The 26363-nt window shown below is 31.4% G+C and overlaps 1 protein-coding gene across 3 annotated transcripts; it reads left to right on the forward strand.

Moving 5' to 3' along the window:
• The first annotated feature begins 169 nt into the window (after positions 1–169).
• Positions 170–24416, forward strand: LOC117168851 (protein mahjong). 3 transcript variants are annotated; one of them, XM_033354713.1, is made up of 16 exons: positions 170–631; positions 2438–2712; positions 4000–5385; positions 7103–7312; positions 8024–8190; positions 8385–8625; positions 8802–8924; positions 9009–9308; positions 12533–12730; positions 13071–13321; positions 14645–14899; positions 15033–15222; positions 17550–17843; positions 17937–18345; positions 21949–22188; positions 23397–23605. In XM_033354713.1, the coding sequence occupies exons 2-16, from the start codon at positions 2452–2454 to the stop codon at positions 23603–23605; spliced, it is 4734 nt and encodes a 1577-aa protein (XP_033210604.1). In that variant the 5' UTR covers positions 170–631; positions 2438–2451. The 3 variants fall into 3 exon arrangements, with proteins under 3 accessions (XP_033210604.1, XP_033210605.1, XP_033210607.1); XM_033354714.1 differs by lacking the exon at positions 170–631 and adding an exon at positions 764–885; XM_033354716.1 differs by lacking the exon at positions 170–631 and having other exon boundaries at positions 2452–2712; positions 23397–24416.
• The last annotated feature ends 1947 nt before the right edge of the window (positions 24417–26363 follow it).

The raw sequence follows: 26363 nt of genomic DNA on the forward strand, positions 1-26363 counted from the left end.
AACAAAAGTAATTCCACTAATCAGATGAAAGTCTATGATCGCGTGATTGGTTGATCACTGAAAGGGTCGCATTTTGAACCAATCGAATCGCATTAGTTCCCTTGAGTAGAAACAACCCCTCCCTCTCTGGCGCCGGTGTCGACGACGAACAACGAGTGTACCCATCAAAACGTGGGATTGCGCATCAGCGCGAAACGTAAAGAGTTTCAGAATCCTATCAGGAAAATAATCCCGATCTCATTTAAAAAAACGCCAAGGTTATCAAAAAACCCGTAAAAGAAATTTGCTCCAAATTTTCTAGAGTATTTGAGCAATTTTGTGACACGACACGAGATAACCTTGACTTGCCTTTTCCGGGTTACTGGAAAGAAATCAGGTTGTTCGGGCAATTTCAGATTGGGATGACATCAGACCATGCTTTCAAACTCTGAACCGTAATGGTTGTCGTGGTGGTGGTGGTGGTAACTTGCAGAGTCGCAGACATTAGTGAAAAAATAAGAACTGCGTGATTGTATCGAGTTTCGTGTGGAATCGCATTTTTGTGTGATAATAGAGAAGACTGCGGACTTAAAGTGTTAATTCCGGCCGCGGAATTTCGCCCACGTTGGTTACCAGCTCCCGGGTGATAAAGGTAAGTCTCCAAGAGCTGTCATGTGCATTTAATTTCCTTTATCCTGAATCGAACATAACCTATATATTATACGCGCGGTGATAGCCTCTGTACGACACGTTCGTGCATATGGCTTCTCTTTTGTACGAACCGTTGTCGTACTGTACAACAAGCTCATTATCATAATTATCGGACTCTGTTTGCCTCTCCTTACCTTCCTCGATGTTTGATTGCTATTGAGAAGCTCGTACTCTTTCGTGAATCGCGGAATTTTGGTGATTATTTTCATGATTTTCATTGACACTGTCAACGGTTAAGGTTAGTTTTTTTGTTGCAAAATTGTAAATGATTGCAAAGATATTTTGCGGAGTTATCCTTAAAGCTGTCCCAGAAAAGGATTTCAATAACTTTCTGTTGTTTTGACAATATCATCGACAATGTACGTTGAGTCTGTACTTACATATGATTAGTAGCGATTTTACAACAAAGATTTTATTTTGTTTGCTGCAACGAGTTTTGTATGTGTATGTAGGTTTATTCACATTTTTGAAATACTGGATCATTGTTTTGGCATATATAAATAACAATACATGTTAATCGCAAGTAAAAGTCCTTACATTAACAAAAATATTCTGCATGCAATTCTAGATCTGTGCTTCTAATGCGATTTCCTCGGGAAGTTCGTAGAAAGTTTTCAATCAATTCTTAAGAATGCCCACAGGGCGTCCCGCTATCTGTAAACTCAAGGAGAACAAAGATTATGAAATGGTCTATCCTTTAATGCTTCAAGTCGAACCGGCTCAACCTACTCAAAAAACACCGGCCCATCGGGATTTTTCCCCTTATCCCGCCGGTCCCATTCCAGCCTTTGGGAAAATCGTGGAATTGCTTTATTCTTATTTCCCCACTTTCATTTATACTTTTGACACATTTTTTAAAGTGCTTATTCAAGAAATTTAAAAAAAAATTTAAGAAAGACAAACCTTCCTGGTAATTTTAAATGTAACTTGAAATTTTACGAAATTTTCAATTACTTGAAATTAAAAATTCTTAAAGGTTGAAGCGGTTCTAATTTTAAATTGTGAAATTCTTGTTTGAAATCATCAATTTGTATAATTTTCAAATAAGAAATAATTTGTAAGCAGCATATTCAAAATTGTTTCATTGTGAAGATTAAAATCTATCAATTTTAATTTTAAAGTTTCTTAATTAAAAAATTTGCCATTTAGAAGGTTATATATTTTTTATTTATTTATTTTTGTTAGTGCAGTTTAGAGAATCAAAATTGCATTACTATTCTCAGTTTTTTATTCAATGTTTTGATTTTGTAAAAGTTCCAGGGTTTCTGCGAAGTTGAAAAAAAAATTGAAAGGCCCAATTTGTGCAAAAAAAGGCTGAGACATTCTCGAAAATTTTCTTTTGAGAAATTCTAGGGAACCTCTGGATCAGAGGTCGTTAACCTTTCGTAATATTCTTCCTTCAAATGAAAATGACAGGCCTGTACTTTTTTATTTTCAGAACATGAAAATTAGATTAGACACAAACAAAAGCAATTTCTGTAAAGAGAGTGGATTTTTAATTAAAAAAAAAAAAAAAAAGAACTGAGGCCTGTCAACCTTTTAATTTAATAAGATTGTTTCCCAAATTGACAATTACGTTCCCCACGTGCAATTTTGACTACATTTGGTATCCGTATTCAAATCAAAACCTAACAGAAACAATCATGTTTAATGCGGTGATCTTCTCATCGGAAAAAGTAGTATTTAGTTAATTGTAAAACACATGGAAATATTGGTATAGAATATAAAAAAGGGCTTAATGTTGCAGTTTCAGATTGCAGAATGGCTACAGCAGAATCACTTGCAGAAGTAACAGACGTAGTTCAGATCTTGAGACAATGGGAGGAAGATCACATTGCCCCGACCTACGATCCAATTCCAACTTTACAAAGACTAGCCGAAATTATAGAACTGGAAACAGAAAACTATTTAAAAATGGATCCTGATCCATTTGATGAGAGACATCCGTCACGTACTGATCCAGAATGCAATTTCGGTCACATACTTAAAGTTCTTTTCAGAAAAGAGAACTTTATGACAAAGGTATGTTACCAAAAATATAGAGCACATTTTTTAAACAAAATTTAATTTTTAGATAATTCGAATTTTTTTAAATTATAATTTTTTTTATTAAGGGCTGCAGATCGAATTTTGACATTTTTATTTTAAAATATCAATTTGAGAATTTTAATACTCGAGTTTGAGTATAATTAAAATACAAAAGTCTATAAATTTGGAAACAGTTGCATTAAGAAAATGTTGCAATTTTAATATTTATAATTTTTTGTAAATAGAGATTATCTGTGTCCTAAAATGTTGAGGAAACTTTCAGAATTTCTTGAAATTTTGTTGGAATGAGTTTATATTCCTTAAAACACAGGGTTGCTACAAGACCTGGAAAAGTCATGGAATTACGAAAAATTAATTTTGTTAAAGTGGCTGGAATGTTTGTTGCACATATTTGAAAGTCTTAACAATTCTTTTAGTACTTTACGGAGAATATTGAATTTCCGAATTCATAGGAATTGATTTTTTCACTAATAGAAATATTATGATATAGGGGTTGATGGCTCTTGAAATCTGGTGTACAAACCTTCTTATTACATATTTTGAAATCTTTGTGTGATATTACACATTTTTAGAAATCCCAGAAATCTTTTGGGAGCTTTAAAATATTTGTGGAATCTTGAAATCTGTTGCGCACTTCAAGGCGAGCGGTCAACCTCTCAATACGATTATAATACGTAATTCCAGACTTTTAAGTTATAACCGTCCGCTAAGAAGGGGACCTAATGTGGAAAAAATAAATTTTTTGTATTCCTATCGGTATTTTTGGTTTGTTCTTTCACAATAACAAATATTATTTCTATACCTAAATACTTCGAGTTGTTATTCAATTGCAAAGTGAAGGCCTCCTATGGGGTTCCTGTTTTTGACCGCCTCTCTAATCGCTCCTACTGTGAAACGAAGCTACCGCGCGTTAGGTTCCTTTCTTCGCGGACGGGCACATATTACTATTACTGAAAATGGTTTAAAACTCAATAATGATTGAAAAGCCCTTTACATTTGCATTAATTAATAACCGTATAAGAAATTATTATTAATTTAGTCTGGGATCAGTAGCTTCTGTAGCAAACCTGTTAACGTTTTTTACCAGTCTTACATTTAATAAAATCTTATTTAAAATGTAAGCCTAGAGGAAACACCCTTGTTTGGAATAACTTTAACTTTGTCTAATTATCATAGTTTCATTTTTAATCCTAAACTCTTTCCGAGGTTAAAAGTTGTAACAACTTTTTGTACTGATATAAAAATTCTTTTTTTTCACAGCTCATCAATGATTACCTAAGAGACACCTTTTGGCTGCGATCAGGAATCGCTGGACGAGATGTAAGGAAGTTAAACACAGCAGCATGTCGTCTGATGCTGGACATCCTTCCTGGTCTCGAAACTTCCGCAGTATTTCAGCCCGACATGGAGGCTTTAATCCACAGACTCTTCTCCTGGGCTGAAAAAAGTGTGGAGCCCCTCCAGAGTTACGCCACCGGCCTGCTCGCCGCAGCCATGGAAGTTCAGGATATTGCGACCGGTTTTCGCGAACAAAACGGCAAGATGGTGCCGCTGATGCTCCAGAGGCTGCACAAGTTGCAGGAAAAAGCCACAGAGGACAGACAAGCAGCGGTGAATGCGAGACCTTTCGCTCACTTTGGCCAGAGTCGAAACCTCCTGCACGATTTCGAGCACAAAGGGGTCCCGGGGAAACGGAAAGTCAAGGACAAGAAACGAGAAAATGGTGTTGTCTTGAAATCTCCAGAAGGTGTCGCGACAATTTCTCAGGAATCCGAGTGCGAGGCCTACGAAGAGGAAAGTGCACAAAGCGCCGACGAAATTCCACCCAGTAAGAAATTGAAGAACAACGATGAGCCATCAACGCCTGTAAAGACTGATATTTCATATCCCGAGATAATGTCTCCACCATTGGCTATCCCAAAAGCTTCTAATAATGTTTCCAACTCCCAAGTGACTCCCCTGAAAAATCTGAACAATCTTACAACGCCACCGAGGCCAAGTGGAGTCGTGACTCCAGTGCGATGTAATTTGTCCAGGTCTTTGAGTATTAGTACTCCAAATACTCTCGTTGAGGGGAATTCGAATTCGTCCTGGGCGGAAATGGAATCCTATGTGATTGGAAATATTCAGATACATCCTCCGACCCTCGCTACGAGGCAGATGCTCATTCTCAGGTACTTAACTCCTATGGGAGAGTATCAGGAATTTCTGGGGCATGTATTTGAGCAAAACGCTTTGGAGTTAATTCTTAAGTACATCAACGTCAGAGAGACAAAGGACAGTCGACTCGCGTTTGAGGCGTTGAAGTACTTGGCTTCTCTTTTGTGTCATAAGAAGTTCTCGATCGAGTTTCTGAACATGGGTGGTCTGCAGAAACTGTTGGATGTGCCGAGACCTAGTGTCGCGGCTACTGGAGTTTCTATATGTCTGTACTATCTCGCGTATTGTGAGGATGCGATGGAACGCGTCTGCCTCCTACCAAAACATGTTATTTCTGACCTAGTCACATATGCACTCTGGCTTCTGGAGAGGAGTCACGATTCGGGAAGGTGTCATGCGACGATGTTCTTTGGCTTCTCCTTTCCGTTTAAGGTTATTCTTGAGGAATTTGACGCGCAGGATGGGCTTAGGAAACTATTTAATGTGGTGAGTTGAGGTTTATCAGTTTATTTCGTGGTTTTTAAAATTGTCTAGTAATAGGGTCGTTGTATAATTTTTGAAAAACGAGGGGTTCCTGTCGTAGTTTAAAATGGAAAAAGATGGGACATTCTTTGAAATTAGAAATAGTTAAAAAAAATCTAACGATCAAATTTGGACACACAATCTTCACTGTCTTAATTCAAATTTATAAAACCAAAATTAACTTCTTGTTTTCTTTTTCTTTTTTAAGAAACAAATATTTTTCTAGTATTTCGTAATCACATGTTAATTTTGGACTCTAAAGAGGAATTAAAATTTTTATTTATTCTGAATTTAATTTCTTAAATCCTAAGTCGACTTGTTGAAATTTTGAAACTTTTGATGATCAGGCCGCTGGATAAGGGGACCGCAAAATAAATCACTTTATTTTTTTTATGGAATATCTAGTTTTTAATTAGAAATTTCACAATTTTAACCACTTCGAATTTCAAGTTGTTGAATTTTTTAAGAGCTACCAATTAGAAAAATTTTGAATTATAAGCGTTTTAGATTCAAAAGCTTTAAAAATGCTTTGGTTTTAAGTTTAAATAAAAAAAAGGTTATTCCAAAACGAAAAATTTTATAGTTGAGCTAGTTGAGCAATTTTAAATTATAAACTTTAAAAGATGGGCACATTTCAAGCCGTAGATTGTAGAATCTTGTGACGACAAAATATGTTGGTTTTTTTTTTTGTAGAGAAAATTAGGCGACACGTATTGGTCTGATTCGAGAAAAAAGTATTTTTTTTTGCAGAAAAATATTTTCCTTTAAATCTCTATAACTATCTTTATAACTATTAAAAGTGTTAAAAATTGAACAATTTAATCAAATGGAATATTAAATTAAGTTTAAATTTCGGAATTAGAAACGTTCAAAATGGCTATGTTTCAAATTAAAATTTAAAAAAATTATCTTAGGTATTTCAAAAATTTTTCGAACCTTCAAAATTTGACGATTTGTAACAGAAAGCATTAAAAATGGAACAACTTAGAATTTCTGGCGTTCAAAATTGAATAATTTGAAGTAAAAGTTCAACATTTGAATCACTTAATTGGTTAAATATCGAAATTAGACCATTTATATTTGAAAGCGTTTCAAATTGAACACTTTAAAATGCATAGAGTGAAACCGTTTGATTTTAAACAGTTTTTAATTTAAAAAATGTTTGATTTTAAATTGAAAGTTTTAGTAGACGAAAAGATTTTGTATCCTTTGTATTTCAAAAATGTATGTGTACTTTTAAATTTTGAACATAATGATCTCATTAGGTGTTTGACGTTTTCCCTTCAAATTGGTCGAATTTGTATTATTCTGAATTTAAAATTGCTGCATTTTGTTTTGAAGGGTTTAAAACCTTTGAATTAAAATTATGTAATATTACAGGTTTTCAATATAATTTTGTACAAGTAATTCTAAGGACTTCATAGTTAAATTGATATAATGCTGACATTTTTATTGAAATATGGTTGGTCAGTTATAATTTAAATTAAATAACGTGTAGTTTTCAGTGCTTACTAAGTATATTCGAAGGTCTCAGAATAAAAATGGTTTTAATATTTATGGCTTACATTTTTTACCATACTCTGAACTGCTTTTGGAAAATTGTTGGAAAATAATTTCGAATACAAGCCAGAATATATTTTTGATAACATGTGCTTAGTACTATAATTGTTATAATTTTTAGATATCTACACTTCCAATATTAAATATTGAGGAAGAACCTACTCTAAACGACGATGAAGAATGTGCTTCAAGGCAAATCGTCAGGCATGTTGCCGTCGCTTTGAAAAGATACATGGAAGCGCATTTGTATCTGAAAGCGGAGCAGCTTCAAAGAGCTGAAAATGCCAGAACAGAACGTGATACATGGCAGCCTTCCATTCCTCCATATAAGGTAAAACCCTCACCTGTCTTACTGATATGCGATATAATTTGACTTATTTAGAAATTTGATTGTACGTTATCCCTGAAATTTTGGTACCCCTGAAAAGTTGGTTAGACCCTCGGACTTCACCTCAGAGGTCCGGGGTTCGATCCCTGAGCCGGTACCTCTGGAAATTTTTCAATGTACCTTTACCGAGATTCTGGTGGTTCGGAACCCACCTTAAGCTGTAGGTCCCCCCCATCGTGTACTTGACTGCAACCCAGTCCGTCAATGATGGGGTAAAAACCAGGCTTTGTCCAATATGTCTGGGCAGACTGCTTTCTTCAGATCACTTGATTGCATTATAAAAATGCGTCCGTGACTGATGATATATACCGGGACAGCCCCGTGCAAAAATGATCAAATAAAAATCCATCTCTAACCAAAAATGCCTTCGACATGTTGGGCAGTATAAGCCTGTGACAACATTTCAACACTGAAATGTTTTTATGTTTTAGATTTGTAATATTTGTATATTGAATCTTTCAAATTTAAATTTTCACTTATTGAAAATCTAATTAATAGACATGTCACATAATTTCTCAATTCGATTGTTTCTTAACATTGAATATTTTGTTTAAACTGAAGTTAAAAACTATTTGAAGCCATTGATTGAAAGTTAAATATACAGAAGACACTTTTAATAAATTATTAAATAAAAAATGGTTCGAATTTTTGCAGGCGTGTAAATTGAGCAGTGAAGAAGTCCAAACAAAAGTAGAAATTTTGCAAGAATTAATGTCTCTCAGAGTAATGTGGCCACCAGTAGAAGAACTCCATCGTCTTGGCGGCATTACTCTCCTCTTGCAAATAATTGCATTCGCACGAGAATGGAATTACAGTGGACGGTGAGTAGCACAACAATTCACTTAAATAAAATAAAAATAAAGTACATATAATAATTGTAATTGAGAATTGAACATCAAAAGCTTGAATTATGTTTACAAAGAGAAAATAATAACTAGTTTTTACGTTATGCTTAATAATTTAATAATTAACATCGGAAACTTAGATTAATTTGAAACTTCGTTTTCATCTGCAGTGTTCATACAACGTCGAGTGCAGAGACAGTTCGATCGTGTCTAGATGTGATCGCGATTTGCTCTGTAGTACCAAAGGTCATGTTGTTGCTGTGTGAAAGAGTAGACATGCCGGACATGTCTATGACAATGGCAATCAATTTGTTGTTGGCAGCAGCAGAGTGTGAAATTATCGCAGACGCTGATGTTCAAAGGGCGGCGCTCAGGGCCGTCGTAAATTGTGTTTGTGCACCAATAAATAGGGTTGGTTTCAATAGTTTAAATCCATAATTAGTAGAGCATGAGAAAGATCAATTAAAAAATGTATTTAAAAAAGTAACTATAATAAAAACAATATCTTTGAGAAACTGTCTAATTGATAACAAGTAGATTTTCCCAATTAAATTTTATATAAAGAAATTGTATTATTTTTTCTAAAGGTTGGCGGGAATGTAGCGAGGTATTCAGTAACAGGATCAGCCAAAAAGAAAGCCAACATACACAATAGCGAAGAACTCATTCAGAAAGTTTGGGAAAGCGTGAGATCGAACAATGGAATAATGGTATTTATTTTAAACATATTCGGAAGGATGATAAAACGATAATTAAATCAAGGATACTGAGCGTGAATTTGTGATTTTCTACAGGTTTTGCTCCAGTTAATGATGGTCAAAACGCCAATTACAGACGCGGACAGTATTCGTGCTCTTGCTTGTCGAGCACTTGCTGGACTTGCACGAAGTGAAAAAGTCAGGCAAATTATTAGTAAATTGCCAATGTTTACCGACGGTCAAATTCAGGCTCTAATGAAAGACCCAATACTTCAGGAAAAGAGACAGGAGCATGTAATGTTCCAGAAGTACGCCTTGGAGTTGATGGAACGCGTTTCTGGAAAGGCGAAGCCAACAGGAGCTGAATATGAAATTTCGCTGGTCAGCTTGCACAGAGTGAGTTTTTCTATATTATTCGTATTTAATAATATTTTATATTTAAAGAGATTTTTCATTTTGACAGAATTAAAAAAGATGCGTTTAAAGTTTAAAATTTTGATATTATAAATTTGTTTTGAAATTCTTTGAAATTGTTATGATTCAAATTTTATATTGTACTAAGTTATAATCACTTTAAATTTAAACTTACTCAATTTTTAACTCTCGGTTTAAAATTTTCTGTTCTAAGTCAAAGTTTCAAACATTTTAAAATGTTTAAACCTGTCATTCTGTTACTTTTTCCACTTTTTATTAATTTTTTTTTAATCACACAGTAAATTATTTGATATAAACCTAGTGTATAATTTAACATGAAACCCTTTACAATTTAATCAATTTTAAGTTTTTAGCTCTCAAAAAATTATAATTTAGAATTGAAACATTGCAGATTTATTGGTTAAAAATTAAAATTGTTTAAAATCATACTATTTCTAATTAAACGATATTAAGGAGGAACCATCGTTACTGTCGAGATCAGTCGACTACCCAGTCGTAACACCTAGTACCTACACTCGTATGACTTACTGAGTTAAAATTTGGCAACATATTGATCATGTTGCCGGCGACATGAATCAACGGCTGACTGAGATCTACATTGATCGCGCCTCGCGATGTTACCAGATTGCGATAGTCAACGTTCAGAAGCGCAAGTTTCGTGATTAATTTTTTTTTTTTCATGTATATGCAGGAACCAAATGGTTAATATTATTTTTGCACCTCAATTTTGAAATACTTGTTTTTCATTAAAATAATTATCAATAATATCCTAATGGTGGTTACTTATATATCACTCAGTAAAGAGCTCAAAAACGCCATCTCTCACAAGACGCAATGTTAAATATGACGAAATGAAGAAAGTTAATTACTTATTTATAAAGTACCCTAGGCTTCTGAGATTTTAACTGAGTACTTTTGGTGATCATATTTAGATATCGTGAAAGTTTGGTTGAAATGGTTAAGAAAATTCTTGTAGAGATGGTACCTCCTTAAATAGTTTGAGGTATTATAAAGACAAAAAGATAGTATAACAGGGTAGCGACTTAACCGGGAAACCGGAAATTTCATTGACCAGAAAAAACCTTGAAAAGACCGGGAATTTCATTTAAATAACAGGATATTTACTTCTGATCGTAGTAAAATTCAAGTTTTCATTATTCGAATAATTTTTGGAAATTTACTAAAGTGATTTGTTCTGTATCTAAAGTCGTGGAGAATTTTTCTGAAGAAGTATAATTCTGATTTAGAAGAAAGAAGTTTAAAAAATCCCTGTTCCAATTCAGAATTTGTCGCAATTTAAAGTTCCCTCTTCTTAATAAAAAAAAAAAGAAACTACTTCAAGTAGTTTAAAAATTTTTCTGAATAATAATAGAAAATTTAGTTACCTTGTTCATTACGAATGTATCCTTTTTTTAGTTAAAAATTCAACTTCTTGCGGTTAAATGTTAAACACTTTATTTAAAGTTAATGTTTAAAAATTTAATGTTAAAATTTTATTAAAAATTAATTTGTTATGTGAAGATTCATAATTTTAATAAAAAATTCACCTTTTTTTGAAAATGTAACTGCTTTGTTAAAAATCTTTTTTTTTTACTAAAAATTTAACTATTCCTTTATTTTTTTGAAAATTTGTGTACTTTGTGGAAAATTCGTCTTTTTTTTAGAAAATTAATCTATATGAATAAAAATCTATCTTTTTTGTAGGTATAAAATCTATCTACTTAAATTGGAGATTCGTCATTTTAGTTGAAAATTCTTCATTTTGGTATAAAATTTATTTCTCAAACTGAAAATTTAACTATTTTATTAAAAAGTCGATTTATTGTCGTAGAAATTAATTTTCTCTTTGAAAGTTAATTTACTTATTTAAAAATTCTTCTTTTCCGTTAAAAATACAAGTATTCTAATTCAATATGCAGAAAATTCATCCTTTAAAACAGTTTGTCGTCATAGATAAAAAAAAATGTTTTTTGTTTTGTTTATTTAATCATAAGTTTGGTAGAAATTGATCATTTTAAAATATGGATGCAACAAAATAGTAGGAGATTTTTTCATGTTTTTCAATGTTGATTAAGTAGTTATTCTCTCTTATTTAATTTAAAATAATAATAAAACATTACAAAATAAAAAAATTATTTTCTTATTGTTGTTAACAAATTGTTTTTTTCGTCAAAAGTACTTTGTACGGCTTGCTAGTGATAACTCAGTAAAATGCATTGATATTTAATGACAACTGCGAATGTTATAAACAGATTCACAGATTGTGCAATTTTTAAGAGTTTGACACACTTTAATTTGAAGCGTGCCTTTCTGGATTGCCATTTACAATTCGGGACTACGAATTTGTCTATACAAGCCAACCAAGCACTTGTAAAAACATAGCACGAGTTACTTTTAAAAATTGCTTGAACTTCGATTTTCTTTATGAAATTTTTAATTACATTAAGAAATTAAATTTATGTATATATTTTGTTTGATAATTAATTATTATTTGAAATTCAATTAAATACAAAAATCGCTTAAAATATCGAAAAATATTAAAAACTATCCTACCATTGTTTATCACAATACAATGACAAATCTCTTGAAAAATTATCTATCTTGAATTAAAAAAAAACTTAAATTGTTCGAAAATTTTAGTCTAAATTGTATTTTAAACATTTTTTGTATCATTTTGTCTCACTGTACATTACTCATATGGTACTTAGAAGGTCCATAATTTTCATTTTCCTCAACGTAAGGTTTTCTTCGGCCTCAAAGTGATTTGGAAAGCTCTTAAACTCCAACTATAATATAAAAATATTCACGCAAAAAAGTGCGACGCTTTTTGGACCCAAGATTCGTCCTGATTAGTCCTCTTTCTTTCAGTTAGAGGTAATTTACAAAATTCGTGATACGTTAAAGAGTGTGTAGGGGGGGGGGGGGGGGGGGGGGGGGGGGGGGGTTGTGAAAGTATCATTCTCTATGTTAAGAACAATGGAAAAAGCATGATGGGGGTGGGGGGACTTGAAGTTTATACTCGTTGCGAACGCACCAAAATAAAAAATAATTTAAATCGGATAACTTCTAGTTAAGAAGAACGTAAGTTTAAAATACATTTGAATTATTTTGAAAGATTTGAGTAGCCATCTTTATCTTGTTAAAAAATTTGGTTTTTATTTTAATTATATTCCTTTGATTTTCAGGCGAATGTCGTTGCTCAAACGAGAATACAGTACAACGAACAGCAATTGAATCAGCTAATACATCAGCACCTGGTTTCAAAGGGTTTATCGGAAACTGCTGGTTCACTTCAAAGAGAGGCGAATCTAGATTCACCCGCTGTTATGAAAGCAGTCACTACATATCAGCCTTTCCATTACAGAAGTCCTGCTCCCATGGGGGTTAGTTTCTACAAATATATAAATGAGTCGCTGAGAATGACAACTCGGTAAAGTTCAAAAATGGAATTTTATAGGAAAAGCAACATGCGTTTTCTGTGATAGTATTCAATGCAGAAAATTCTGAGGAAATTATAGAAACTAATGGTCTTTATGAGCTATACTTTCAATATTTGCAAACGCAAAAGAAAATATTTTCAAACTAGGAAGGTGGAAAAAATGGAATGGACTTAATCAACTTGCCATTCTCAATTATTTAAAAATGTTTTAAATCTATAAAAAATTTGTAAAGGGTTTGTAAGTGAATTTGGATTAATCTTGTTTGCTTCTTTTTATCTTTCAGCCGAGAGTGGGATTTTCGCCTGGTGCTCCAGCCAATCTCTACAACACAAGCAGATGTGGAGCAAGAGAAACGACTCCTAGGTCCAGTGTAACTCCCACCTCTGGAACTTCTCGCTTTATCAATCACCCGAATGCCTGTACAAATGCAACCCCCTCACCGAATCCAATTCGGATAAAACTAGCAGATTCTTTAATCCAGAGTCCCGTAACGAATAATCTTAGTCAACCGATAAAACTACAAATTAATCAAAAGTAAGTATCTTCTTTCCTTACTCGGAGTAGAGTTTTTTTCTAGTATTTTGTTATTAATTTGTAGATTTCTAGATGCTTGTTTAGATATTAAACCAAATAGTATTATGATCGAATAACCTAACAAATATTTGGCTCTAAGCATTTCTTTATAAAGAGATTGTATTGCCCTGTAGACAAGAAACGACTGATTTGCATTGTTATGATGTCGGAATGACAGGTATTACAATGTTACTTATTCCATTAATTTTAATATTTTGATTATCTGAGACTAAAGTGAATTTCAAAAACTCAAGTAATTAAAACAAAGACTCTAGCAACTTAGCCTAAATTCTTTTATTCAAATTCCTTCAAGTTATAGGATACGAAATTGAAAAACTATTTTTTTTTTTATTAAATCGCGTTTTTAAACAAGTATCCTTCCTTATTTACTTAATTCGTACGTAAATAACATTAAGTGTTCACGAAAAAATAAAAAATCGTATCTCAGCCCAGATACGATTCTTTGCTTTCGCTCCTAATCGTCTAAAGTGCAGATTCGTGGTTTCTGGTTTGCATGGCAGCGTAGATGTCCCAGTAACCGCAAAAGTCCCTATAATGCTGATACTGAGTTAAAAATAACATTTAATAGTAATGGCAATAACCATTTACTTTTAACATTTTATAGTATCAACCTCAATTATGAAGAGTGCAATCACACTAGAAATTTGGTGTTTTTGTGAAATTTTCGAAATCTTTATGAGATTTTTTGAAATCTTCACATGATATATTTTGAACTCTGTGAAATAATTTGAAACCTTCAAATTCTTCGCAAAATCTTTGAAATCTTGTAATTTGGTGTTCACTCAAAAGTCGATTTGTCAACACCTGGAGCTATTACAATTAAATCAAACTAGATAAAAGGCCAGAAAATTGGCGTCGAGATTACGGACACTCACCTGACAGTTTTATTATTTCATTTAGTTTTTAATTTTTCGTGATACGGGTGTAATTAATTTACTTTGTAATAGACGTATGAAAAAAGAAGAAATTTCTAAGAAGTAATTTGATTGATTCTGCATAGTTTTTGAGTGTGCGCTCCATTAAATATGTTCATTGAAGCGTTTTAATTGAAAGTCCAACATTTCCTTTACCCATTTTGCTTTTTATTGGACTCGAATCTGAATTAAGTTGAATGTAACGCTTGGTACTCGATTTTCATTTGGGGGGTACAAATTGTTCTAAAGATTCACGAGCTGCATGAATAACATATCTAATAAGCACAAGACTAATCGCATTGATTTGGTTTAGTATTACGAGTGAAAAGAGTGAATTATTTCATCACAGGAAACTGAATCAAACCGAAAAACAACAGTTGCCAGCAGGTCCGACGAATTGTCAGTCCGTTGCACAAATTCAGTCGACTTCGTCCAGATCTTTGCAAAAGCAGATCTCGAGAGATCCAGGTGGAGGTGGACCAGGTGTTGCGACCTCGAATTTGGCTACTGTTACTTTAGATTCTATAATCACGGAATACTTAACGAATCAACACGCTTTGTGCAAAAATCCCATGGTTACGTGTCCACAATTTAATCTTTTCGAGTAAGTATATTATCTGCAAATTAATATTGTATTTAAAGCTGAAAAATATTGGTCTAAATTGTTACGAATTCAAAGGTTGCTTTTTTTTAACTTTGAACAGTTCAAATTTTAAGAAAATTTATTGTGTTCATAGACCTCACAAGTGTCCAGATCCTTGTACGAAAAATTCCACTCCTCTGAATGTGTCGATGAGACTCTCGAGACGACCTCTGGGAATGGATGGAAGGAGACTGGACAGAAGACATATTTACAGTCGATTCTGCCCTGTCAAAACTTTCCGGCCTACAGACGTCGAAGGAACATTCACCTGCTGCACGTTTTCTGTAAGAAAAATTCAGATTTTTTCAATTTATTTTAAAGTGACACGACCTTAGATATTAAATAAGCATTTGATTTTAGTTTAAAAGTTAATGCTACGACCCTGAGATTTTGCTGAGCGTAGAAATGATTTTAATTCGTTTTTTTTCCGGGAAGACACAAATTGAAGTTCTTGGCATGTAGGGTTAAGATACAAATTAAGATACAAAATAAAATATGCTTTCTTACATTTTTTGGTATCAGTGGTTTAATAATAAGAAAAATTATTTTTTTTTTAATTTGAGCCTACGCCTAGTAAATCCTTACTTAACCCTTTATGACTTCGTTTATAAATATTTTTCACATCGTTTTTAACAAATTATAAGAACAAAAAGCAAGTTAAAAGTATTTTAAAACTTCATTTAAAATTAAAAAACCTTGATAACATTTGATTTATTAACGGAATTGATTTTTCTAACAAAACAAAGTTAAAAAATACAGCTTTTTTACACACTAAATGTAATTGTGACTCATCAACAATAGTACAAATTATTTGGGTTGTTGATTACGACTATGAAGTCAAAATTCTAAAACTTAAATTGACGAATCCAATATGACGGACAAAAAATTTATAAATATTGTATCCGCTATTTTGAATTTTGGAATTTTGACTTCAGATATGCAATCAGCAGCCAAAAAAAACCCTGAGGACACATTTTGAAGCCACTGGACCGATTTTGTTTGGCCACCATATTGGATCCGCCATCTTTTATCTTGACATTTTTCTAAATTTGATTCCAAATTTGTGGTCAACGAACTCAAAAACCTTTCATGCATGTAGTTTCAACCAGTACGTATGTAAGAAAAAATGTTTCCTTCAAAGGGCAGATCGCTTACCGAACTCTGCTCGGACTGATCTTTTTCAAATTATAATTGAATGTAAAATCGATAATTAGTATTTCACAGCTCTCAAACTTCGCAGTCTTTTACCTTATTTCTCCAGAAAGAAAGACGTATAGAAATCACTAAATTAAAGCTTGCATTTGACTACAAAACATTTACTAATATTAAAGTGCTACTTTTAAAACTCTTTCAATTTAAAAAAGTAAAATACTTAAAATGTAGCAATTTCAATTTAAGGCAGATGCATGCAGCAATTTAAAAGAAGTAAAACTCCAGAATATTATTTTATCTATAAAGCCATTAGTGTGTATGTGACTAGATTTTTCAGTTTAATTATTTAAATTCAACTTGGATTTTTTTCGATGAGAGCATTAAAATTCACGATTTGTATTCAAAAATGTAACTACTTCTAACATTGATCGCTTTGAATTTAAAATTGTTTAATGTTTGACACTCTTAATTTAAAATTATTTAATTTTGGACATGTTTAATTCGAAATTATTCAGCTTTAAGAGTTTTTAATTCAAAATTTTCAATTGCAAATTATTCACTTTTGGACACTTGATTAAAATCTAAAATAAATAATTGATTTCAATATAAATCTAATCGTTTAGTCTAAAATGGTTGTATTCATAATGCTTAATTGAACATTTTTTAAATTGCAAACACTTCATGGTTACAGAATTTCAATTTTCATTTGATGACGAATGATTTTATTTTAATCTTATAATTGTGATCGTGTTTAAATTAAAATGGTAAATTTGGAGCCTTTTATTTTTTAATTGTTCATTTTTTAGACTTTAAAGCTAGAATGCTGCATTTTTACCGCTTCAATTTTGTAGGTCTAAGTATCATAAAAAAACTAGGGGATCAAATTTTTCACAAATCTAATACCTTCTCTTATGAGAATGTAATAAAATATTAAAATAGACAATTACGCTGTATTTTAGGAATTAAATTTTGATAGTTTTTTATAAAAGAGTTAAAAAATCATCAAATATAGGTATAGCGCAAAATATTTGTGAGTAAACTCTATCTGTATGGGAATTCTGGAAAGTCAGGGAAAACCTGAAAGAGTCAAAGAATTTTCGATAAATTGAAGTTGAAGTTTATAAAACTTGGTATGAATGATGTAAAAGCAATCTTTTTTGCATTAACATAATTGATCCCCTAGTTGTAAGGTTGTTTTTATACCTTAAAATAATTTAGAAGTTGGGAAAAGTGAAAAATTGATCAGGGAAAGTCAGGGAATTTCAAAATTGAAATTTTGTAGTAACTCTGTTCTAGTATGAAAAACTTAATATTTCTGATCTTCGAATAATGTAATATTTTCCGGATGGAAAAACTGAGAATCAATCCCAAATTTCGTTGGTAAACATAAGTAGACACGGATCGTGTTTTTTTCAATTTAGGTGTCACAATAAGTACCTATTGATAAAATCTTGTTTAGCCATGTCAAGAGTACCTCGTGCTTGGAACCTACACTGGAGATGTAAAAATGTTCAATGCCCACACGGGAACAGAGGAAGGATCGTATCAATGTCACGAAACTTACGTTTATCACATAGAATGTAATAAAAAAGGTAACCTTTTGCTGACCTCAACTGCGTGGCGAACTCCAATGTCTGCACTTTGGAGCTTTGGCACCTTTTTTGATATGAAACTACCTCTCGAACATGAAGATTACGTGGAGTTTGGAAAGCTACAAGACAGGATAATTGGGACACAGGGTGAAAGTGCAACGGTAATTTAATTTATTACCTCCTAAATATATTATTTTTTATATCTGTTTTTCATGGACGATTATATGGCTTATTGAATAACGATTCCTTTACAGATATACGATATAACTAGTGGAAAACTTATCACGACCCTAACGCCTTCTATATCGAATCAATATACCAAAAACCGAGCGACGTTCAGTATGAACGACGAGTTAGTTCTAAGCGATGGAATATTGTGGGACGTAAATTCAGGAAAGGAGATACACAAGTTCGATAAACTGAATCAAACACTGAACGGTGTGTTTCACCCAAATGGTACAGAAGTTGTGTCAAATACAGAAGTCTGGGATATGAGGACGTTCCATCTTCTTAAGACTGTGCCAACTCTTGATCAAATGGAGATAATATTTTCCCCAGTGAATAGTATCATGTACGCTGTTTCGATGGATCAGGATAATGAAGATGAATCGCATTATGCCACCTCATTCAAAACTTTAGATGCTTTAGATTACAGCAGCATCGGTAAGATTTTGATCTTTTAATTTTAGACTTTATTTTAAAATTAATTCAGTTTCAGAGTTCGGCCTCACGCCTCACAATGACGCCCGCTAGCGTCACTATTTCTTCTCATTGCCTTTAAAATCATTTTTGAACTACGATGAGGTAGTATAAAAGTGAAAATGGTGAAAAAGATATGATGAGGGGAGTTGGGGTAGGGGCCGCTAAAATAGGGGGGGGGGGGTAGGGCATCTATTCGAGTTAGAAGCATTTGAAGCGCGTTGTGGGTGTCTATTCACAATTTTCAGATTGAAAAATAATTATGCTTTTATTCTTATGACATAAAAACTGCTAACATCACCTTAGAGGTGGAAGTATGCAGTTAATGAATCACTATGCTTTTTTTTAATTTTGCATAATTTTAGGTAAATGCCCTTAGAAAACGCGATTTCTGCCATTCTCGATCATTTGTGTACTTTTTTGTATTTTTACTGTATTTTGCCTGATTAAAGTATCCATTCTAATTTTATCCAGCTGTATTCCTGAAATTCTAGAGATTTTATTTCACCTTGGCAAAGTTAAAAAATATGTATTTTAAATAGTTTTTATCTCTGAAAAAAATTATGGGTGGCTACACATCCAGTGTGTCAAGAACGAGGCGCCAGAAATGTGCGCCATCAGAGGGTTAATAATATACCTTTTTAATTTTCTAAACTTGTTATTTGAACATTTTAATGTTGAAAACGTCCGAAATCGAATTTCTGCAAATTCGATTATTAAACAGGAAAAAAATTATATTTTAATCCTACCATTTCAAAGTATAATTTTCAATGAAAGCCTTAACTTTCGATATATTTTTTATCGAATAGCGGTAAGAAATTAATTACTCATATCAAATTGGGATCACTGAACATGAAAAATCTTGCAATTTTACAATTTAAAAATAAATACGTTCTAAATTTAACAATATTTCAATATAAATCGGGAATTTCGTTAACCGGGAAATGATCGGGAAATTGATTCAGTGACCGGGATTTTTCATTTCATTATACTGAAATGAATATCCAAAATGTTTTAAAATTTTTACTCACAGTTTCTTTAATCAGGACACGAACAATAAAAAATGCTTTATCGTGTTTGTAAGAAATTCATGGTGTTTACCGAACGTGGAAAATGTGGATTTGTCAGGGAATTTTTATAACCTCGAGAAACCTGGAAAAGTCAGGGACAATTTTTTTCAAATTTTTTTGTAATTATTTTTTTTAACTTAAAATTTAACTTATTTTTTTGGTTATAAACTTGACCGTTTTTAGTTAAAAATTCAAGGTAGTCGTTGAAATTGCACGTATTTTGTTGGAAATTTACCAGTTTGTTGACAATATTTTCTCTCCTCTGGCAAAAAAATCTTTCATTGTTAAAAATTCAACTCATGTTGAAAACTTGTATTTTTTGAATGAATTAAACGGTTTTTGATTAAAAATTAAAATTTACTGAAGGGAATATCAACTGCAACATTTTTCGTTCAGAATTAAAAAATGTTTAACCAACATTTTATTAATTGGTTAAAAGTGAAACCCTTTTGTTAAAAGTAATTTTTGTTATTGAAGGTTCATCATTTTAATTGAAAAATAATCTGTTTCGTGGAAAACTGAGCTGCTTTGTTGAAAATTTGGTATTTCCTTGAATGAAAATTTATTTTTTTCCTAAAAATTTAATTATTATAGTTAAAACTAACCGTTTTGTTGATTTTTTTAATCATTTTTTTAAAACAAAGAATGTAATTATTCAGTTAAATATTCTATCACTTTAGTGAAACATTCATCTCTAGCTTACATTTTCTTTACTGAAAATTTAACTATCCAATTTTTGTTTGAAAAATTATCTTTTTCAGATAAAAAATCTTAGTTTTGTTAGAAATTAATTTCCTTGTTTGAAATTTCTTCTTTTTGGTTTAAAATTGATATTTTTTAGTTAAAAATTCAACTATTTTACTGAAAATTCTTTTTTTTTATTTCAATTATTCCTGTTAATGGTTCATTATTTCAGTTGGAGATTCATCATTATAGTTGAAAATTCATCTCTTTGATTGAAAATTTTAACTTTTTTGTAAATTTGATTTAAAACTATTTAATTGGTAATTAAAAATTGATATTTTTAGTTTGAAATACAACTATTTTGTTGAAAATTCATTTTTCTCGTTGAAAATTAATGCATTCCAGTTAACTATTCAACATTTTATTTAATAATTGATCTTTTAGCTGAAAATAAAACTACTTGGTTGGATGTTAAACTTATTTGATAAAAATGCATCTTTTTTATTTAAAATTGATCTGCTACAGATAAAGGTTTATCATTTTAATTGAAAATTCATCAGTTTGTTTGAAAATTTGCTTCTCCTGGTGGAAAATTAATTATTTTTAGCTGCAAATTTAACTATTCCATTTTTTGTTGAAAATTGATTTCTTTAGTTCAAAATTCAACTATTTGCTTGAAAATTGAACTTTTTTATTTGAAATTCAACTATTTGGTACTTTAGAGACAAACTTAAGACATGAATTGTTTTTTTTTTTAGTATTACTTAATTATTTAATTAATTGTTTGTGCTTATATATTTGAGACTATCTTGTAATATTAGTTGTCAACGCTTTCGAAATGAAGCATTAAATGAATCCTTACAAACTGAAGAAAAAAAATTATTCATTATAAACTCGCGAAACTTTATACATATTCCGAGTTCATTATTAAAAAAAAGAAATATTTGAACGGGTCCGTACTGTGAAAAATTATACCTGGAAAAACTTGAGATACCTGGAAAAAACCTGAAATTTTCAGCGAATTTTCTTCCAGGATTTGATTAGACACCCGGAAATTGATTAATTTTATTGAAATATTAGTGAAGTATGAAATAATTGTCAAATCATTCCTTTATCTTTAAAAATATTTCAAATCAGAGTTGAATTAGTTTCATTTTATGTGATTCTTCTTATTGAATTATATACTGTTATTTCGCTAAAAGTTTCTAATTTGTCTGGAATAGAGTTTTCAACGTAAGATTTAGAATGTTTTTTCAATTGCATTTGAAAAAACCTGCAAAAGATCTGCAATTGGAAATCATAATTCAATAGTAACCCTTGTATAAGAAATTGAATTCCAAATTCTGATTTAAACTTTCTTCAAATGACAGTAAAATATCAAAATAGCGCTTCTATAAATTATGTTTATAATTTACATAATAAAATCTTTTATAAATTTAAAATTCCTCCATAGAATGCAAAATTATTAATATAATACAGAGTTTCTTTACAAGAGTTTACAAATCATAAGATTTTATGCTATAAAGTTGCTAAATATTTTTTTTTCTAGCATATAACGTTTTGATTTAATTTTCTTGTTTAATAATTAATTAATTAATTAATTCAAATTCTCTGTGTGAAAGTTTTACTCTGTATTCCTAAGGAAATACATTTTTCGAAATTTCGTATGACTTGTGTCACTTGCGTGACTTTTTAAGAGACATTCTAGTCAATCGGATACCTGCATGAGTTGTATATATATAAGTTTATTAATAAAAAAATTTAATGTGAATGAAAATTTAATGTGAAAATGGAATTATTTTCTTTTTTATAGCGACTTACGATGTTAAAAGGGGCATTTATGGATTGGCATGCAACAAATTCGACACGCAAATCGCGGTTGTTGAGAACCTAGGAGAATTCGACAGCATACAAGAATCCTGCGTGAGACTATATGACGTCGGTAGACGAAGGGATGATGAGGATGAAGCAGAAGAGGACGACGATGAAGATGATCTCGATGCAAGTGACGACGACGGGTCGAACTCTGCATCAGATGACAATAATGGCGATGGTGAGCCCAGCTTTATATTTCAATTTTTTACTGGTTGAAGGTCATTTTTATAATAAGTGAAGAAACAGAAGACTGAAACAGTTCTAATCTCTCAGAGGCAAAATAATTAAAAATATTTGATTACTTTGCTAGCAAAGTATTACTAAATATATGCATATTTAATAGGTAAATGTTAAGTAGAAAAGTGTATTAAAAATTGTATTTTTATCTGATGACTCACGCGGAATAAAATGCATTTCATAACCTATTTTGTTTGTTTAAATTCTAATCAACACAGAGGATAATTAAAGTTCGATTCGAATGTAAAGTCCTCGTTTGTGGAATACTTCAAGTGTAGTTCTGTTAGTGAGCTAAGAGTTGATAACGCTGTAAATCTGGCGAAGGGGAAATTATGCGACAGTAGGTCATTTTTGAGAGTAGGTCACTTGAATTTATTGGAATGTGCAAACGTTCCTAAAACTTTAACCACAATTCGAAGTCGTTTTATCCATATATAAAAGTAAATAAATGTGAGAGATAAAAAAAACTGATTTTGAGCATTGTAACCAACGATATGACTTTCATATTAAAATGTTTAACAATTTGCTGTACTATTCAGCGTTAAAATGATTCTATTCGGAAGACAGAATGTGGTATTTTTTAATTATACATAAATGAGTGTGCTTTCGGCTCTAATGTTTCTACCAGGAGCGATGAACCATTAGGAAATTGAAAAGATTGTGGAAGTTACCTCGAGATTCTTTCTTAAAAGCATTACAAGCAACTAAATAATGGATTTTATCGACAGTTTTTGAGCAGAATGAAATAAATAGTCATGTCTTTACAAAGCGTAAATTGCTATTCTCAATAAATTACTATGAATTATATATAACATTTATACATGTTTTGTGACCTACTTTAGCATAGTTTCACCCGCAAGGCTTCTTGAAATGCTTGAAATATTTCTGAAATCTTGGATAAATCTTTGTGAAACCATTTGAAGTCTTCGAGTTCTTTCAAATATTCGTGAAATCTTTGAAATATGCGAATTCTTTTGAAATTTGTTGTAATCCTTGAAATATTTCTGAAGTCTTTTTAAATTATTTTGAAATCTTTTGAAATCCTTGAAATCTGTTGAAATATTTAAAATCTGGTGTACACTCAAAAGTCGAGTGGTGAATCCTTGGGTGGTGACGGAGTTCGGAAGGCTAATTTAAATTTTGAAACAGATCCAGATAATGCCGACGCAGGCGGCGAAGACAACAGAGATGATAACGAGCAAAACGACGGGGACGATAACGACGAAGATGATGAGAGCGGCGATGGCGACGATTCTGCGGACGATGGCTCTGAATTTGATCCGAACGGCGATCTCAACGATCTTTCGGACGAGTTTTCTCTCTCAGATATGGATGATGTAGAAATACTGTTTTCCTGAATAGAACTGGCTTTGAAATACAGAGGTGTTTGTTTTATAAGTGTAGTTACTCCCAGGGTCTCAGAAATTCACTACACAAGTAAGCGCTACAAGTTCTTTTAACCGAGCGTCTTAAAATATTTATTGATTTCATTAAAAATGTTTATAACTTTAAATGTAAAGTTAAAACTTTACCGTGGCATGCATCGTGTTGAGAGAATATTATAGATAAAGGTAGCTGCTGTCGTGATGTTCACGACTGAGAGTAGGTAATCGCTAAACACGGAAATCCGGAAGGAAATACTGCGGAGACGTGGTGTTGTGAATTGTACAAAAGGAAGGTCTTCACTGTATTCTTATGTGACGACTTTAAATAATTAGCTGATAATTTTGAGTGCATCACAACCACTAGCGCGAAGGGCATAATCGTGCCTTTGTCCTTCGACGAGGTTCAGATGTCAGATTTACTCCGATCCGAGATGTTGAATAGTTACTTTTTGAGATTTTCCAATTCTATAGGGAGTGATAAAGAAAACTTACCGAACGGTCTCCGTTTTTCGCAATAGGTACCGCAAAGACTAGATAGGATTTTGAAATGTTCCTTTTCTACACGCAACATTGAAGAGGATGAGATACGAAGTTCTTCTCTTGCGCTCATGTAAATGGTTTCAAGATAAATTTTTCTATTTTACGTACATTCGGTAGAATCAAGTTCAGCGGATAACTAATTCTTGGATATTATTGTGAAATATTAAGTGGTTAGTGAACGTGATTGAATGAATATAACTGTAATGTATATGAGTAATAATATTAATAAATATTGTAAAAAGTCGATGTTCCGTTTTTCTTTTCAGACATTCTCATTATATTTGTATTCCTATTCAGATTTTAGGTTTGTTTTATTTAAGTAGAAATCTACTTCTTTTATTTACAAAAGTGATTTTGATACTCACAAGAAGTAGTCGAAAACATGTATTTCAATAACAACATATGAAACAATAAATGGTCAATTTTTAAAGAAGAAATTTGTATGTGTAACGAATTACCAGTATAAATGAGTGTGAGTTTTATAAAGTTAAACAATTTAACACTTTCAAATTGAAAGTTTTTCAATGTCGACCAATTTTTAATTTTGGCATTCGAAATTTAATAACTCTAAAATTACACTTTACAAATTTAATAGTTTTAAGCTGGAAACCTTCTAAAATTAAATAGTGTTAATTTTGATTAGTTGAATAAAGGAAAATTAAATTTGAGACATTTCAAAAGAAATTGTTAAAAATTAAAACCATACAGAATAAAAAATATCAATATTATATCAATATAATATAAATATATCTACATTTAACCATTTTTTAATCAGAAATACCGGAAATCTGAGTTCTGGAAATATTTTTTGGCCAGAGCATTGGGTTTCTTAAATGAATTTTAAAAAATTGCAAACGAGAAAAAACTTACTACTCTGTGTAATGCATTCGTGCGAAAAAAACACGAATATGCTTCCCAAGTCTGGAAAAAGAAATTTCGAAAATAAGGGGACGAATTAGAGTCCATTCACAAAAGATTTAAAAAATGTAATTGCTATCCCAAAAAATAGAAGGGACTTATCCTAATCGTGGCCTGGAATATCTTGAGCCATGCGAGAAATTCAAATTGCCTGTATTTATCTAAATTATTGAGAAATGAAATTGACTGCACATTTCTAACTGCCCGATACGTCGTGCCATTCTATTTGCCACATCCGAATTCAACGATTGGCTTTAATTCGTTTGTGCTTTTGTAATTTTCAATCACAGAAATCGAATGCACAAGAGGGCAAGTATGCATGTAAATAATTATTAGCATATATGACACTAACGAGAATGTGTTAGATTAATCAATTTTATGCTGAAAGCCTTCAAGAATAAATAATTTTAACTGCTTAAAAACAGAACAGATTTTAAATTTTGAATGTTTCAATTAAAAACGTCTGAATGTGTAAAATATGGAAATAAAAAATTTCAAATTTTAAATAAATTTTGCAGTAGGATTTAGATGTATTCACTTACAAAATCGTTCAAAATTTTAATTTAACATTTTGAAAATTGAAGAATTTAACACTTTATTTTCTCAATTATTCAATTTTATTCACAAAATTTAAATTTAATATGTTGAAAAGTGAAGAATTTTAAACTTAATATTTTTTATTTTCTCAGATGATTTATGTAACAAAAATATCGAGAGAACTGTTGGTTTCATTTAAAACAAAAACCATTTTATTCGATTTTTTGTTGAGAAAATAAAAATTTGGATCTAAAAAAATCCAAAAAATAAATAAAACATTTTTTACTTTGGGGTTTTTCGTTTGAGAAAAAACTCGTCATTTTCCATCAAAGCGACAACATACATTTTTCTACAGGTTTTAAGAGAAACTCCTATGATTTGAGAACGTTGTATATATGATTTATAGCGAGAAAATTTCAGTGAATTCAATATAAACGCAGATAAACATGGCATTGTTTATTTAATTTACATATACATTATCTAACAATTAACAAATTAATTTTCTATTATATTTTATTTGATATTTGAAAAATAAAAAATAAATACATTTTCAAGGTATTCTCGGATAAACAAGGTTGAATCAAATGCGACTACTATAATTTGATTCAAATTTTCTATAACATTTCATTTGCATCTTTCTAAAGTGGGGATTCATTAAATAATGTTGCGCTTTTTAAATTTTCACCTTTTTAAATGAAACTGCTGAATATTATAAAATAACCGACACTATTCAACT

The sequence above is a fragment of the Belonocnema kinseyi genome, chromosome 3 (genome assembly GCF_010883055.1).
Source record: "Belonocnema kinseyi isolate 2016_QV_RU_SX_M_011 chromosome 3, B_treatae_v1, whole genome shotgun sequence".
Classification (NCBI taxonomy): Eukaryota; Metazoa; Arthropoda; class Insecta; order Hymenoptera; family Cynipidae; genus Belonocnema; species Belonocnema kinseyi.